We start from the raw sequence: 18,169 nt of genomic DNA, 5'->3' as shown, positions 1-18,169 counted from the left end.
GGCCCATTAGTGACTGGTTTACTGTTGCTCATTTTTTTCATCTTAAAACAAAACCGTGTTATCAGCAAAATGCTTCTCTTGCCCCCCCCCCCCCCCGGGATCACCTGAGACCCCAAATGGGGGTCAGCTCCAGCCCCCGTTTGAAGACCCCTGAGTTAAATAGATAGCTAAGGGGAAGACAGATTTGTGACACAGCCGCCAGTAGGGTTTCACGAAGTGTAAAGATATTTTTGTTTGGTTATGTCAGACATAGAATGGGTACAATACGATGACACAGTTTCACATAAACTGACTTTGTCTTTAATAACTGTGCAGGGTGCAGTCCCAATAAAAATAAATGTCAGGTCTTGCTTGCAAATAATGTTCGTGCATTTGTGGAGAGAAACAGACGGCCTCATTTACGAGGCCCTAGCGGCACACTGCGCTGCCGGAGTGTCTCGTTTTTTTTTTTTACGCTCTGGTTGCGCAGTGTGCCAGTCCATATTTACAAGACCACGCAAAGCCACCATGCCTGGCTTTTCGTAGCCTTGTAAATATGGACCTCTTTCAAGCTAAACACTGCATAAAAGGGGTGTTCCATGGGTGTTGTTTGGGGTGTTAACACGCAACACCCATGGAACCTGAAGAAATTTGACGCAATTCCAATTTTACAAGTCTGGGAATGCATCAGATTCCTACATCACCTCAAAGGTGGAGTAAGAGTGACACAACAGGGAGAAAGATCTTTATTTCTGCTCTATGTGCTGCAGCATGCAGCACACATAGAAAGAGGAAAACATTTCATGTGATTGTTTTTGTGCAAGAAGGTGTCCCTTCTGGCACAAAAACAATCATCCCCACAATGCTGGCACCCTTGCACAAGGGTGTCTGCGGCAGCAATATGTGCGCCAGCGCAGGGGAAGACAGAAATGCATCTTATCTTGCAGATACGGTGCATTTCTGCCCTTTCTCAGTGGCACAGTGCCTTGCTGCACCACCCTGCGCCACGGGCCTTGTAAATAAGGCCCAGAGTGTTGGGCATTGACAAAGTACCTACAATTAAGCCCTGGGATGCCATGAAAAAAACAGTGGAAACACTGGCAGCACGCAATTCCTGTACACATTCCTCACAGACTTTATTTCACAAACGGTTCCTAGGTATTTGAAACCTCAGCCATGCTGCAGATGTTAACTGCAGCACATTTCTTATACTTACAAAAGGAGCTGACAGGTCACCACGACTTAGAGCGCAGTACTGTTTTGCCAAGGAGAGGTTGAGATTCTGATAGGGGCTGCAGAAATAGCGTAAGCATAAGTTTCGTTTACATCAATTGTTGCTGTGAGGGATTTTCTTGATTTGCGTTATCCTTACATTTTATTACTCAAGAATCCCCCCTTAACAGTGCTTAATTTGTGCTTGTTTCCGGTGCTGAGCCCTGGCACTTATTTTTGAGGGCCGGAGCTTGCTCTTCTGCCTCAAGCATTTGCTGCAAGCAAAAGACATATGGGAAAGACGGAGGAAGGGAAAAACGAAAAAGCTTCACAAAGGGAGAAAGCATAAAGCTGCAAGAGTGAGCTGGAGGGGCAGGTAGCTGCTTTAAATGGATTTAAGAGGCCCGAGATGGCTTTAGGATTACGCTGCCTCAGTATTCTGTGTTCACACATTTAACTGCAGCATCTGCGTTTTTAAGAGGAGGGCTTTGGGCACCAGCACCTCTTTATTTCCAAATTAAGCACTGCCCCTTAAACCTATTGCTTTTCAATTAACTTATTTGGGGATTTTTTTGGCTAAGGCACAATTTGTTCCTCAATGCTTCAAAAGAATGAGTCGGGAAGATACCCAACTCCACCTCCCCATTCCCCACACCAAGATTTCGACCCGGCTGCTTACACTGCAAATCGCGACAAGTGTCTCTATCCCGCCGCTTTCAAATGGCACCTGTCACCACCCCTTTATTAATAGTAAATTGAAAACAATAAGGGGATGCTCTGCTGTTCAGTAGTGTAACAATATACTCTCGCTGACATGTAACAGATTAACTGGTATGACTAAATACCTCCAGTGACTGAAATGATTGTTTCTTCTTTAATTAAGCTAATATTCATTCCGTCTGCTGCGAGTAAGTGACCTCAGCATTAAATTGAAATTGATATATATTTTGGGTTGTTTTTTTGGGCCAGTGGAACAAATGTTGCAAGAGCAGACTCTGTTTAGCAGGGTACATAAAACCACACCCCCTTGTTGGCTTTCTTGTTGATGTGACAAAGTGAAGGCTAGCCATACCGAAGCTCCTCTTTAAATGATATCTGTTTGTATCTAGGCGAAGTACCGTTTAGAGCTGCCAGTGAAAAGGTACAATGTCGCTTGAGTCCACTAGGTGGCGGCCAATAACTGACCGTCTTTTCTTCTCGACGGCAGCGTGTAGTAGGAAAAGAGGCGGAGTCTCATTGATGCTGTGAAGTCAGTACCCAAACGAGATATAAAAGCACGGTTCCGTAGCAAGGGAGGAATTCAGGGCAGTTTTCGTTCACTGGAATGTATATAGAAAAGCCGTACATCTTTATACATTTTAAAAACAATAATTTTAAAAATGCGTTTGGAGATAGTTATGTTTTTTCTTCAACGACTGATCGAGCAAAATCCTCAAGAGAGAACTGAAACTCTCAAAAAACGGACATTTTAAAGAAGAGGACAACAGCTGCAGTATTATCCGAAGATGTGCCGGCGAGGTCTAACATCAGGTGAGGAATTACTTTTACGACTGACCGTTAAATTAACCTTAACACCTAAAAAATGTTATGACCTGTAGTTTCACTGGGTCACGTTATTAGTTTAACAGTTTTTGCTTTGTGTATTAAGCTAAATGTAGACAGAAGTTACAGTTGTTGTCAAATATAATTTCGAGCATTTGTCCTCTTACACTCCCGAGGCCCCCGATCACCAGAAACCGCAAATACACGGATGGGCAGAGCGATGAACACTTCTACCCTCTCCAGGACACCATACTCTGTGTTCGTAATTGAGATGCAAACGTGTAGGTACCGATTGCTTCCTATTTGCTACTGAGAAGTGCAGGTACCCTCCTATTAAAAGCATTGTAACTCTGCTAAAAAAGTGCACGTGCTCTGCCTTTTAAAATCAGTACGTGCAGGTACTCAGTGCCTGCGAGTACCTGCCCATTTAAAGCACTAAGCTCATCCTATCACTATATTGTCGGCCCCTCACCTAGCACTTTAAATGAGCCGGTACTTACCGGTACTGAGTACCGGCACTTCTATGTGTTCTCCTCTTGAATATCAGAACTTCTCCCTGTGATATGTGAGTACCAGTACTAGTAGAGGCAGCTAGGGACAGGGTCTGAGGTATGGGGTACGTGCAGCACAGGGGTAGCTAAATACGAGACTTTCAGATGAGCAGGACTGCGCGACAGGAAAGAGGAGATGTCGCCTGACAGCTAGAGCATCCGACATTGAAGCTGTCACGCTGTCACTTATAGTGTAAAGCTGCAGCAGCAACCCAGCGCTTAAGTACACTTGTCATTGACTGTCAGAGCTCCTAACTCCCTTCGGTCAAGTTCAGTCATTTGAACAGGGCGGAATTATGTTTTTTTGTGCAACTTTATAAGCGCGAGCCTGGCCCGAGGGCAATAAAACGCTGAACACGAGAAGCGCAAGCTCCATAGGAAAGCATATATTTTTGTTTTTACGGCACGAAGGGGTCAGACCTAGGCGTTGGCTCAACATCCAGTGATCCTGGGCAAATGACTTGATTTCCCAGTGCCAAAAAAATAAATGCCTTAATGTAAAACGTTTGCTTGTCATGCAAAGTGCCTTGCACTTTGCCTAAGTCTGCGCTATGTGAAGCCACATGAAGAGAAAACTTCATGTCAATTATGCCCTGCAAATATGAGCCAACTTGGCCGAAGGGCACTAGGGCGCTTTACATGGGAGAAGAAAATGTTGGTGTTGTTAAGTACCTACCTCGCAGCCACGCGCCCCAGACACTCCACTACTAGACCTCAAGATTCACCCACTCGGTTGAGTACCAGCACTTCCCTTTCGATGAAAGCACTGCATTCACCTAAAGGCAGTCGCATACAAAATATAATCCACAAACCTTAAGAGACAAATACATGAAGGTTATAGGGGAAAGCATTGTTCTGTAAAGGAAAGCTAAATGTTTATGTGATCATTTGAGACATCTGTGTGCCACTGATCTGACTCCTGGTGAGAGCACTGGGGAATATATTCACGGAGATATGCAGCCCCAGCCTGTGATAGAGAACACTGTGAATACGGAGTTCATTAGGTTTTTCATGCATTACAAGCTGTATAGGATCGGATGCTGCAGTTGAAAAAATGTATTTCCCACGATATCGGCTAGGCTTCCACAGCTGAAAAAATGTGTTATACACAGTATAAAATAGGCTGTCACATCAGACCTGTCAGTTCACCCGTATTTGTCAGATGTCACCTGCCTTTTTTGTGTTCATTCTCCATTCACTTAATGGGAATATCTTCTTAAAGGCCTGGCTTCACCTGCATTTTAAATTCAAGAGGTTGACAAGTGTGCAAAATTTAGAAAAAGATTCAGGGGCAGATTTACAAGCCCCTTAAAGTCATAAAAATGACTAGTGTCATTTTCATGACTTTAAGGCAGAGTTAAGGTGGCCATTCCCCCCGCTCCATAATTACAAAATGGCGCAATGCATGCATTGCGCCACTTTGCAACCCCTTGCGCCACATTATGCCTGCGTCAGGCATAATGTATGCAATGGGGGCGTTCCCACTCAGGGAAGCCCGACAAAACTGGCACAGTGAAATTCACAACATTTCACTGCACCGTTTTTTCGGTCATTTTCAAGGCCTGCTCAGGGCAGGCGTTAGAGTGACGCACCCATAATAATCTATGGGCCTCCCTGTGCTTTGTTGCACTAGTGCCAAAATGTTTGACGCTAGTGCAGCAAAGCACAACAAAAGCGTTAAAAATGTGGATGCTATTGTGGTAACCACCGCCATGGTTTGCCCTACTGTAAATATGGTGCAACCATGGTGTCGTTAAGGGGAGCAAGGGGGACGCAAGAAAAGTGGCACACCGGGACTGATGCACCGCTTTCTTGGAAATCTGCCCCTCGGTGTTTCAGTGCATAAGGTGGTCTCAAAATATTGATTTTTAGTAATAGACCATCAACCTGAGCCTAGCGCAAACCCTTTTCTATAGGTTCCATTAAAAAGATGCATTCCAGAACTGGTTACCCGCTTACGGTACCTGTCAAAAAGAATAACTCTTTGTCACTGAGAATCTTCATATGACTGCATCAGGTAAAGCCTATATTAGCTCCCAATGAGCCTTTGGATTTGGTGATTAACTAGTTGCACAACTTACATTTCTTCAACGTTGAAGGCACCCTGTAGAGGAGGCTTGTGTTTTCCAGTTGTGTGTCCGTTCACTCGTTTCACTGTACAGGAGACCCTCTACTTCCCTTTCAGCCTGGGGAAACAGATGGTCAGCATTAACTGTTCAGGACCGTGTAATTTAGCTATGGGAACTCTCTTTAATAATGGACTTGTCCACTTCGAGCTCTAGCTATAGCGAGATAAAGCCCGGGGTGGTACTTGCCATAGCAGCCCCCAGCAGAGCATTGAAATGAATCTGGGATTAGTCTACAGCCAGTCAGCAGGTACGGGCCCTAAGCACACAGAAGCTGCGAGGAGGAAGTTATTTAGTGATTCATTAAATGAAGATAGTGTTATTACTTTGCACATCTTGAAAAATATAAGAACATTCAGGGGCTCATTTACAAAGAAATGACGCAGCGCGGCGCTGCATGCGCTCTACATCATTTTGAAAGTAAACGGATGGGTTGTATTTACAGAAATACAACTCATTCCTGTACTTTCCTATATGCTGGCGCACAAGCTGCTGCCTAGCTCCAACGTAGGCACCCTTGCGCCGTGGTGAAGGGTGTCTGCCTAGCAGGGATAATTGTTTATGTGCAGGAAGGGACACCTTTCTTCACATAATCATTAGTGGCGTTTCCTCTTTCTTTTTGTGCTGCAGAATGCAGCACATATGGAAAGAGGATAAAACAGACAGAAATACATGTATTTCTCCCTATTGTGCCACTTTAGCGCGGCCCCTGAGGTAGCATAGGAATCTAACACATTCCCAGCCTTGAACATCTGGGAATGCTTCCGATTCCAGGGGTGTTGCTTGGGAACATCTACAGTGACACCCGTGGAACGGCCCTTTCACACAGTTATCCATGAAAGAGGGCCATACTTACAAGGCCATGCAAGGTAGCTTTGCATGGCCTTGTAAATATGGGCCAGCACACTGTGCTATTGGAGCGTCAAAAGAAATAATGTTCCGGTAGAGCAGTGTGCCGCGAGGGGCCTGTAAATGAGGCCCTCAATCTTTTATTTAAGTGATCCAATAAAAACAGAGTTAATAGGCTATGTGGATTTCTTTACTAGCTTTTCGTTCTTCTGAATAGGTGAAGCTGTTTTGCATGCATTGCTGTATGGAGTTTAATGAAGAGCACGAGCTGTTTATAAACAGGTGATCATTTGACATAGAAATGCAAATATGTTTTGGAGAACTATTGAACATCTCCCATTCTGCCTGTTTTGCAAAAGAGAAGTTTACTATCAATAAGATTTTATATGCAGTACAAAATATCAGATATATGTTGGCTAGCTAACACTTTGTGATTTTCCTGAAGGTGACAAGATAACCAACTTGTGAATTGAATGTTGAAGGCTTTGCATTGGCACCAGTTATTTATTAGTAGTCTTGCTGCTAGCGTTCCTGGCTTTGAACCTTTCACACCTGTGGACGAACCTTGACTTTCCCACTCGAACTACTTGTGTGACCTTGGGCACATCCCTTTCTCTCATGTGCATCAGTGCCTTTAATTACCAAATTCTAAAGAGCTTCTAAACGTGGTTGAGGTTTCAGTTTGTGCTATTAAAGGAAACATATTATACTATTCCTAAAGTGATGACTTGTAGCAAAAGGTGCCCCTGTTCAGCTCCAAAACTGACACCTCTGTTATCAGGATTTTAGCAAATGGCAAAACAACTGTTGCAGCCTGAACCTTCAACTGAAGTTCACTCGAATATGGTGAAATGGTGTTGCATTGCCAGCTACGATATCTGTATATTAGTCCATTCAAACGGAACATACTTCTAAACCTGCTAACAATCTCTGCTATGAGAATTACCTACTGGTAGCAGCAGTAAACTGAATGGGTGGGATTGTGGTAATGCCATAGTTTGTTCTCTAAGAGTCTTAAATGGCCCTCATTTGGCAGGTTTGGCCAGCTCTGAGCATTCAACCTTCACTTAAAGGGCCCACCAAACTGTGTTCCTCCAAGTATCCTTTAAATTCTGTGCCTTTCAGTGGAAAAGTCAAGTATGAGACACTCTCTAATGTTAGACTAGAGCGCTCACAATAATAGTTTGCAATATTGAACGCTATTTGGCAGGGATGGATAAACATAATGAGGGCTAGGGTGGACGTTATTTTAAGCGGTGGGTAGGTAGCTTGAAAAGGAGGGATGGTTGTCATATCCGCTGAAGTACATCTGCTAGCAAAGAACTTAGTATTTTCATTACACTATACTAAATGAACAGCTACTAGGAGTGATAAGAGAGCAATACAAAAATGTTAAATTACTTTCATATATTTATTGAGGTATTTATTAAACAGACACTAACTATACCTTAAATGTCTGTTAGGATATTATTTTAGTTACATTGACCCTACCTGTTGGAAAGATGCATTGATTACTCACTTGTAGGATTACCTAATTAATTCATGTCACTGGGATACTTAAGGCATGATGTAGATCTTGGTGGAGGGAATACTCTGTCCCAAATGAGATGGATATGCGGTCCACCTTATTACGATCTCCATAGGATATCGTGAGATTGTAATAAGATGGACGGGATAGCCTTCACGTTTGTTGCAGAGTATCCTCCTGTACCAAGATCCAAATTAGGACTTTAGTTTCTAGCTCTGAGCTTCTGTTCAACAGATCAGTGCATTATTGGAATCATATTCTTGGTTTAGTTCAATTAAATTAATTTAACTAACATTCCTGCAGACAGAGATGTGTAAAAGGAAATTCCACTAGAAAGAGTGTGCCCATGTCATAAAGCTATCTAGCAGCCCTTCGTAAATTTCGCAGACCACACCTCCAAATGATTATTGCTTTGAGGGGTCTTAAGCCCTTCCTCTCAATTTACAGTGCTGATTGTAAGAAAAAAGAGTCCTAACTCTTAAAGTTTCATGCAAAAGCAAAACATGTGCGTACGTTCATAGCAAAACAAATAAATCTACCTAAGTGTTGGACTTGGCCATTTCTACAGAGTCATCCCCAAACTTTTTGCCTTCACTCTTCTGTTTTCTGAACCTGTTTTTCTGTGTTGTTATGGCTTTGTGCACTTTACTACTGCCAACCAGTGCTAAAGTGCTTGTGCTTTCCCCTTTAAACGTGGTGAAATTGACTTCCACCCAATTGCCACATTTGAATTCCTTGTAAGTCCCTAGTAGGAGGTGCTACTTTTACCCAGGATGTTTAAATTAAATGTACTGCTGTGCTGTTCTGCAAGAAGGTCTGAAACTCCTTTGCCCTGCTGCCCTGTTGCCTGCCGCCCTGCTGCTTGAGTGAAAAGGATTGGACCTGCATCTTGAACCCTGGACCACCCGATTGACTTCAAGAGCTAGTTTTCTGGCCCTCTGATCAAAGCCTCAGGGACAGAAAAAGCAGAAACCACCTTGAGCTCAGCACCTGGACTCTGACTGCTGTGAGTCTTGCCCCCAATATGTTGCCACCCTAGATCCGGACCCTTGAAAATAGGCCTGAAGGTGCTCTCATAGCTGACACATCTCCTCACAGCTCCACTTTGGAACTGCGGCTGCATAAAGCATCCCTTTTACTGGAGTTCGCATTGCAGCCCGCAGTCTTATTGGAACCGCCACTGCATGACACATCCTTGACCCCTCCTTGACCCAGACCTTTGCATTGCAAGCTCCTCATTGATGTCATCTTCGATGACGATTCAGGACTCCACATCACAGTGCTGCAGGTTCTTTGGAACAGGCAGTGCACAACACATCTTCAAAGCAAGATTTTACAGCTCAAGCCTCTCATTAAAGGCATCCTCTCCAATGACACAGAATTCATCATCACAGCCCGCAGCTTCCTCAGAACTGACACTGTGTGATACATCCTCAATGTGGTATCTCACAGAGCTTTGCAATCCAGGATTTAAGGTATTTAAGTAGGCCTAACTGTATCCATTCCGAACTCCATCACAATCGGCCCGAGTGTGTGACTTTGTCCTGGGCTGGCGTGATCAGATGAACTCAGCTAGAACATGATGTTTCTAGACACTATTTTCACTTAAATATTTAAAATTTCATATCTCTGGTTCTACTAATTGCATTTTTGATGTTATGATCTCAAACAATTAATTAAAGTTTCATCTATTTTTCCAAATTCATGTGGGATTTGTGTTGTTTTTTTTGTTTTCACTTTATTACTGTTTGAGGTACTGCATGAATACTTTATACGTTACCTCTAAGTTAAGCATTACTGCTTTAAAACAAGGTTAAGTTGAGGTTTGCTTGTGTTTCACCCTGACAGAGATTGTGGTTTCTGCTTGAGTACGGTTCACCCCACCAAACCAGTGACTCAATTTCTTACACTAAGGGATTATCAATCACGCTGATTCTTGGGGTACTTAGGTTCAGAAATGGTGTCACAATGTAGGGTGAAAGGATTGGCTGGCTATAAAATTTAAGATTCATTTTGTGCTTTTCATGTGTGCTGTTTAATGCTCAAGAATCTGCTTAAATTTGGAATGGGAATACTGTATGTAAGAAGCCTGTGTCTGGATGCCACGCACATGAATTAGAGGGGCATCCACTTTGTGGTTTGCATAGATAGCTAAACGCTTGATAATAATGAAAACGGTTTATTTGCTATTTCTATTCTGTTAACATGTTTTTGACCTGCTCATATCACCTTTTGACAGATTGGTTCAACTTTCTTGGACATGCACTTCGATAACTTTGCAGAACACCTGTCTGAAAAAAAGAATTAGCAATTTCCTCCAGAGATGAACTCAACTCATCACCCTCATATCTCTGAATTAAACTTGAGCACCTCTGGGAGCAACATAAGCATACCCACTGTGAAGAGCAACCCTGCATCATGCGAGCAAGTGTTCATAGCCACTGAGGTTTTCCTCATCCTTGGCATCATAAGCCTCCTTGAGAACATCTTGGTCATCCTGGCAATAATCAAGAACAAGAATTTGCACTCTCCAATGTACTTCTTTGTCTGTAGTTTAGCCGTTGCAGACATGTTGGTCAGTGTGTCCAATGCTTGGGAGACCATAACCATCAATCTGATCAACAACAATCACCTGATCATAGAGGAGGCCTTTGTGCGTCAGATAGACAATATCTTTGACTCCTTGATCTGCATTTCTGTTGTAGCCTCAATGTGCAGCTTGTTGGCAATAGCCGTAGACAGGTACGTCACTATCTTCTATGCCCTGCGATACCATAATATCATGACAGTGAAGCGAGCTGGGGCCATTATTGCATGTATATGGACTTTCTGCACAGGCTGTGGGATTATCTTCATTGTCTACTATGAGTCCACATATTCCATTATTTGCCTCATCACAATGTTCTTCACATTGCTTTTTCTTATGGTATCCTTGTACATTCACATGTTTATGCTCGCACGAACCCATGTTAAGAGAATAGCTGCTCTGCCTGGTTACAACTCAGTCCACCAAAGGACCAGCATGAAGGGGGCCATTACGCTGACCATACTGCTGGGCATCTTCATCGTTTGTTGGGCTCCATTCTTCCTCCACCTCATTTTGATGATTTCCTGCCCACAGAACCTGTACTGCGTCTGTTTCATGTCTCACTTCAACATGTACCTTATCCTTATTATGTGCAACTCTATCATCGACCCCTTGATTTATGCCTTTCGTAGTCAGGAGATGCGAAAGACCTTTAAAGAGATCATTTGCTGCTACAGCGTGAGAGCTGCTTGTGGGCTTTCCAGCAAATATTAGAGATATCATCTCTAATCTAGAGATAAAAAAGGCAGCACATACACTGGCCAAGGTCTGCGATTTCTGCAGTATGAAACTGTCCAGTGGGCATCAGAAGGGAGTCTTTGCTTTCTGTGGTTCATGCTCCAGAGACAAGTTCATTCAGTTGTTTGTTAGCTTTAATGTTCTCATAATGTATCATTTTGTCATAGGGGCCAAATGCATTTCTTCAATGGTAATGACATTTTACATTTGTTGCTGCATTTAGCTGTCATGTATTTTTAAATGGTGGGGATGGGAAGAGTTTTCATGGCATATCTTAGTCACCATCTACTGAAAAGCCAACTGTCAATTAACTCGAAGGGTCAAGGGGGAGCATGTCCAGCACAGCTTCTTTTCACAGGGAAGAAGATTCACATGAAAGACAAAAAGAAACACTAAAGCACTGGTCTCCCTGAAGGTGGCTGCTTCTCTGCAACTCAAGCCTGGGTGATGTTTGTTTTAGGAGTTCTTTAAAGTATGGAAGAACTCAGTGACCAATGGACAGTGGCAACTGCATGACTGGAAATCTCCTGTACTGTGAAACCGTTCTTACAAGGTGGAACCCACACTTTACTGCTGTGCATCACTAAGTCACTCTGTATATTCTATATTGAACTGAAGCCCTAAGAATAAACCATTGTGCATTGTATCTCAAATAATGGAAGAGGAAAACAGGATGGGCATGCCAAAACCGCAGTCAAGGTCTTGAAAAGTGACACACTTATGTTTACATGCAATTATTTTCATGTAATATGTTGAATGTATATAATGGTTTGGACTCTTTAAAACCACATTCATAGGCTAATCCTTCCATTCCGATACACATATGAATGTAATGTGAATAGATATCACAAAATATAGAGCAAGCTCACTGGAGAAGGTAGTACATAGTTTAATACAGTATATGTGCCAGGGTACCTTTTCCGCTATGAGTCGTAAGTGTTAGAAGTGTAGTTATTATTATAGCTGATACAGTATGCTATGTGTAGCTTAGTGCAGTATTTATAATGCATTTTCTCAAAACAGGGTATAATTTGCCTTTGGTTCAAAATGTGCTTGGTGAAACATATCTCTGTACTCTTCTTACAAGGGCGAGTTTTGGTCATGCCATTTGTGGCAGCAAAGTGTGTGCTCCACTAATTATATATTATATGAAGATTATATTTATACCGACATTCTACTAGTTCTAAAATGTTTTATCCTCTATAATAACTTGAATGCATCCCTAAAATGAAGCAACTAATAAGCTATTGATATCTATGTTTTTGTCTGCAACATGAGGTTAAAATGCTTGCATTTTGATTGTGTGAGGTATTCATCTTTAGGTCAGTTGATGCCAACTTTCTAAATTCACATGAGTGAATTAATAAGGTGACCACCTTCCTTGAGATCATTACTGACACTCTTCCTTATCTTGAACTTTTCACCTATAAATCATTGACTTCATGTCTGTTAGTCCAATGAGTTAAATGGAAGCCAAACAAGATTAAAACACCAAAAATGGATTTAGCTATCACACAAATAGATAGGCCTGGAAACAGGACCTGTATTGACCTGGTTACTCTAGGCTTATCTGAAATGGCAACCTGCTCTGATGCTCACAGTGGTACTCAGTCATTAGCAGCAAGGGTGTGCAAAGTATTTATTAAGCAAGCAAACTCTCATGTAGATCCCTGTTGTAGGCCCTAACGCTATCACTACATCTACTCCCACGTGTAGTTCTTGCACGCAAACTGATAAAATTTCCTTGCAAGTCCTAAGTTGATGCTTAAAAGGGATGTGTTGTTTACAAACTAAGAGCCTGATTACAACTAAAGATTATGTTTATTGCACCTGGTAAAAAAGTATACCCTGGTATTTGTTATTTACTGGATGTGATAAATAGCACCTATAACAAGTTATTGGGGAATAACATGCACATTTTGTGTTTAACACACCAAAACTCGCATTGCACAGTAAAAACTGTACTTATTTCCCTTGTCAAGTTTCAACAGATTTGACCTTCTGAAATTTAATGAATGTCGGGTTATTCAACGCATCCCATAACTATCAGATGCATTAATTAAAACCAAGCTCATAATTCCGTCCCATGTGTAAACAGGGGTTTACGCACAGGAAAGAAATAACCGCTCAATTTGCATTCAGAGTTTAAGTAATTCTAAATCAGTTTTTTTCCTTACAAATGTAGACTGGATGAATGTTAACTTTCTTTTTTTTTCTCAAAGCAATGTAGAAGGAAAGCAAGAGTCCTAAAGTGAATTTGAACAGTCACGTGCAGAACAGAAATGTTATTAGAAATATTTGAAAACTATAGGGATAGTTAAAATACTGATGCCAAATATGAGAGGTCTGCAAGAACAAACATAAAGATTTCACACATCCAAATACTTCCGGTCATCCAGAATTCTACAGTACTTATCCTTGGCTATGAGGGAATGGACGCATCTTGCTGGTTGCGAGTGGAACACCATCATATTCATACACTCTTAAAAGCACTCACGAATGTAAGTCACCTAAAACAATCAAAAAGTTACTGTGCCTTCAGATATCGAAAGCAGCATGTCATTTCACATCTGACAACAACCATGTTATGGCATATTAGTCCTTAAGAGCACTGGTATAACTAGTGTGCTTTCTTCGTGCTGACACATTCTCACACCTAGGGCCTGATTCAGAAAGCTAAATTTACATTTTTATGTAAGTTAATGTTTTTTTGCAATTCCGAAAGCAACTTTATGAGTCGTATCTTTATGACTACCTATCTTTTATGTGTGGAGTCTCTGCCAAAAGTGTTGAGACTCTGCAGTTGTAAAGATACTACTTGCTAATTGCTATGTGAATTGCAAAAAATCATAAACTTACACAACATTTTAAGGTTGCCTTTGTGAATCAGACCCATAGAGTTAAAAGGGCATAGTCATGTCTTTCGTTGTGGAAGCAAAGCAGATTCTCTATTCACTGTAGAAGTGAAAATTGAAACATTCAAAGTACATGCCAACAGACCTGAGTGATGTGAGAGACCTCCGATTTTTAAAGAAAAAAAACTTTAATTTAGCTTTCTCCCTCCTGAAATTGCACCCACTTCAGTGTAAGTCAATTGCGAAAATTAATCTTCTCATGATTATCTTATCCTGTTAAAATCTCACACGTTCTCCTTCCCCAATATTAGCATGTACGAGATTCCAGCAACATGCTACATGGAGGGAAAAGGAGTGCTTGCAACTGTAATTTTATAAATTAGAAAATGTAACTAAAATACCCAGGTTTGAAATCAAACGATTTACAACAACAATTTGCGAGACTAAGATCAAATTGCAAAGTATGTTTTTGTCGTGCATCGTTGCATAGGAAACACCTGTAGGTTGTCACTGGAAAGATATTTATGCTTGATTCACAAAGATGGTGTTTGTGGAGCCATCTGGTTGCGAGCAGCCCATCAGATGACCATGTCTGTAAATAAGAAAGATAACATTTGAAACACTTGATGTAGCAAGAAACAAACATTTGGAGATAAAGACACCTTTCATCGAACCTTAACTTAAATCAATGGAAGTAATTATTGAGGTTACGCGTATGCATGCACTTTTAGGACCTTACAGGACCTTTCCTCAGATACTAACATTTGGATTCAATTCTCTTTAGTGATGGGGGAAACATACTGCCTGCCTCCCTGACACCTTCTTTGGTTATGCTGTCAGCTGTACCTACATGTTTTCGGTTACAAAGAAGAAGAGAGAACTGCTACACACAGTGGTAATATCTGCTTCAGTGATTACTTTGGTGTTGCCCTGCAGAAGACACTAAAGTGTTGTCAGATTGCATGCAGTGCACTTGCCTAGATGCTTTTATGATGAGTGCCAAGAATTTAAGTGCTTGAATGAAGTGAGACACATTAAGTCACTTTGGTATGACCAAATGCAGTCCTCAAGTCAAGTACAAGATCAAAAGCCTAAGAAACAATAGTCTTATTTTTAAAAACCCACAGAAGGTGAGAAGCAGAGGCATGAGCTCCATTACAAACCACCCAAAACAACCGGGAGTGAAGCTGTCATTAATGCAGAATTTACAGAGGAACAAGGACCTAGTGGTCCGTGATGCCAACACCACTTCAGCTTTTTCTTTTACTACACAGCTGAAGAAGAGCTTGATTAGGCTGAATGATTAGTTGAATGCTACCCTTGCTCTGCTACTGATTCAGTCCCCTAACTACCTCAATGTTTTTTGTGGAAGATTGTTTCATTGTGCAGGGGAGAGAGTTGACATATCTTGTCAGGTCTTAAATTGGATCCTGTATTAAGTTATTAGAAAGGTGTCATCAGGTTCTACTTTTCTATTAGGTGACTATCAACCAACCGGAAACTGGGGAGAAAGGTGGTCAAAACATAGGTTAATAAACATCAGTTCTCACTCAATATGGTCCAGGGTTTAAGACATACTTGTCATCTGGTTAGTTGCCTAAATGTAGAATTACTCAGTTCCTAAGAATAATTTCTCCCTAACGCTCTTGCTTTTGTTTGAACAGAGTTGTACTGTTTCCAGGGTGCAGTGTGGTTCACGTTGTCATGGAGACGCTTCTTATGTTTCAGTATACTATAGCCAAACAGCAGGGAGACAAAACATGTTCGTATGCTGTTCATTTTCAGTGCATTTGGTACTTTTTAGTAGCAAAATCACTGCTGGAAACTAAGCATACATTTGCTTTTTTCCATTAAATGATATATATGTCGCAGTTGTTTATTTAACATATTTTGTTTCATTATATTTTATTGGATTGTCAAAATGGAGAATGCATAATCTTTAATATTATTTGGGAGGTTGCTCCACATTTTTGATGAAAAATAGTAAAACGAAACCCCAAATAAGGTGTCTTAATGAGTACCTGAAAGCATTAGGATGTGCTTATGGAATGAATTTACACCCATATGCTTTGCAACTGTGTTGCAATATTTTTATATGCGTTATCATATAAATCACATGTGTATACTTACTTTATATTATACAGTAAATTATGTATTTATTTTACTAATGATTGACTGTAAATATGTTCTTCCAGTTACATAATGATGGTTTTGTAAATGCTACACAAAAGGATGTGTTATTTTATGGCATTCATATTTGACACTCATTTGAGCAACAGTGATGTTGAAAAATACAGTGCCTGATTCCGACTTTGGCTGAGTGGATTACTCCGTCCCAAATGAGACGGATATCCAGCCCACCGAATTACGAGTCCATTATATCCTATGGAACTCGGAATACGGCGGGTGGGATATCCGTCACATTTGGTATGGAGTTATCCCCTCTGCTGAAGTCGTAATCAGGCCCATAGTCTTTTCAAATTGAAACAATTCTACACAGCTGCATAGCTCATTATTGCATAGTGTGAATAATACTGTTAATACACAAATGGAAAACAAAAATCCTTAAACCTCTTCGCTGCTTAGTCTCTCCTCCCCCTCCCACTAACCCTTTTTTTTTACTATGTGGGATAGTTCATGCTCAGGTCCCCATAGCCTTTTGTTGACATAAGCTATACACGCAATATTTGCGTCCTTTTTTTCCAGCATCATGGGGATTCGAAAGGTACCCAGGATTTGTGGATTCCCCTGGTAGGGGCCCAGAAATTAGCCAAAATACTGCAAAAATGTGTTTTTTTGGGGAAAGATGGGAAAAAAGTGCTGCAGGTGAAAGCATTTGTTATTCCCTGCAGATGGCACCAACAAAAGGTTCACGTTGCTAAAATCACCATCTTCCCATCTTTCAGGAACAGGCAGACTAGATTCAGAAAACCAAAATATTCAACACGGTTTTGGTATTTTACTAGGACAAAGTCAATTTTTCCTATTTTTGTGCTTTCAACCTCCTTCCAGTTAGTGACAGGAATGGGTGTGAAACCAATGGTGGATCCCAGACAGCTATACATTTTTTTAAAGTAGATAACATTCTGAATTCAGAAAAGTGTCACCTGCGTAGATCCTTCAAGGTTTTCCTATAGTAAATAACAGTTGAAAAAGAAATATCAAAATTGAGTTGAAAAAAAACAGCCATTTCTGTCTACATTTTCATCAGTAACTTTTTCCAACTATGGCAGATTTTCAAAAGCAATATGCTGTTATATCTGCTGGACTCTTCCGGTTGCAGGGATATATAGAGCTCATGGTTTCAGCAAAAACCTAAGGTACCCAGACCCAATAATTGATGTGCACCTTGCAATGGGTTTTCATTGTGTACCGAGCATATAGCAATTCACTGGGTAAGATATAAAGAGTGAAAAGAGGTATCAAGAAAACCTAAGTATTTTCAAAATGGTGGAAGAGAAATGGAATTTTGAAGCAGTGGTTATTTGAACATCTCTGAATTTGGGGATACCCATATTAGCATGTGAATTAAAAGGCATTCCTCTAAATGACTTCTTTCCCAAACTGTCCTACTTTTGGAAGGCACAAATGCAGAGAAAGACAATTGCTAATAACACTTGGTCTACTATTCTGTGTTACCCCACGTCTCCTGATAAAAAATGGTCCCTTACTTGTGTGGGTAGGGTTAGTGCCCGCAACAGGAAATGCTCCAAAATGCAACATGGACACATCACATTTTTCCACTGAAAACGGACGCGTTTTTTGCAATGTGCCTAGCTGTGGATTTTGGCCTCTAGCTCAGCTGGCACCTGGGGAAACTTAGCAAACCTTTACATTTTTTAAAACTAGATACGGAAATCCAGGATGGGGTAACTTGTGGGGCTTTCACCAGGTTCTGTCACCCAGAATCCTTTGTAAACCTTAAATGTTGTCTAAAAAAACACAATTACTCACATTTTGGTTAAGCAAAGTTCTGCAGTCTGAGGGGAGCCTCAAACTTTCTTTCACCAAGCATTTCCTTAAGTCTCCCTATACAAATGGTATCTCACTTGTGTGGGTAGACCTAGTGCCCGCAACAGGAAACGCCCCAAAATGCAATATGGATACATCACATTTTTCCACTGAAAACCAACAAGTAATTTGCAGTGCCTAGCTGTGGATTTTGGACTCTCACTCAGCCAGCACCTAGGGAAACCTAGAAA

At 41.2% G+C, this 18,169-nt stretch overlaps 1 protein-coding gene across 1 annotated transcript; it reads left to right on the top strand.

Annotated features, from left to right (window-relative positions):
- The first annotated feature begins 2,435 nt into the window (after positions 1–2,435).
- On the top strand, positions 2,436–16,193 carry MC5R (melanocortin 5 receptor). Its single transcript, XM_069219916.1, has 2 exons — positions 2,436–2,721; positions 10,027–16,193. The coding sequence occupies exon 2, from the start codon at positions 10,111–10,113 to the stop codon at positions 11,086–11,088; it is 978 nt and encodes a 325-aa protein (XP_069076017.1). The 5' UTR covers positions 2,436–2,721; positions 10,027–10,110; the 3' UTR covers positions 11,089–16,193.
- The last annotated feature ends 1,976 nt before the right edge of the window (positions 16,194–18,169 follow it).

The sequence above is a fragment of the Pleurodeles waltl genome, chromosome 2_2, assembly GCF_031143425.1.
Source record: "Pleurodeles waltl isolate 20211129_DDA chromosome 2_2, aPleWal1.hap1.20221129, whole genome shotgun sequence".
Taxonomy (NCBI): Eukaryota; Metazoa; Chordata; class Amphibia; order Caudata; family Salamandridae; genus Pleurodeles; species Pleurodeles waltl.
Note: the sequence above shows the minus strand (reverse complement) of the source record. Positions and strands in the feature narration are given on the sequence as shown.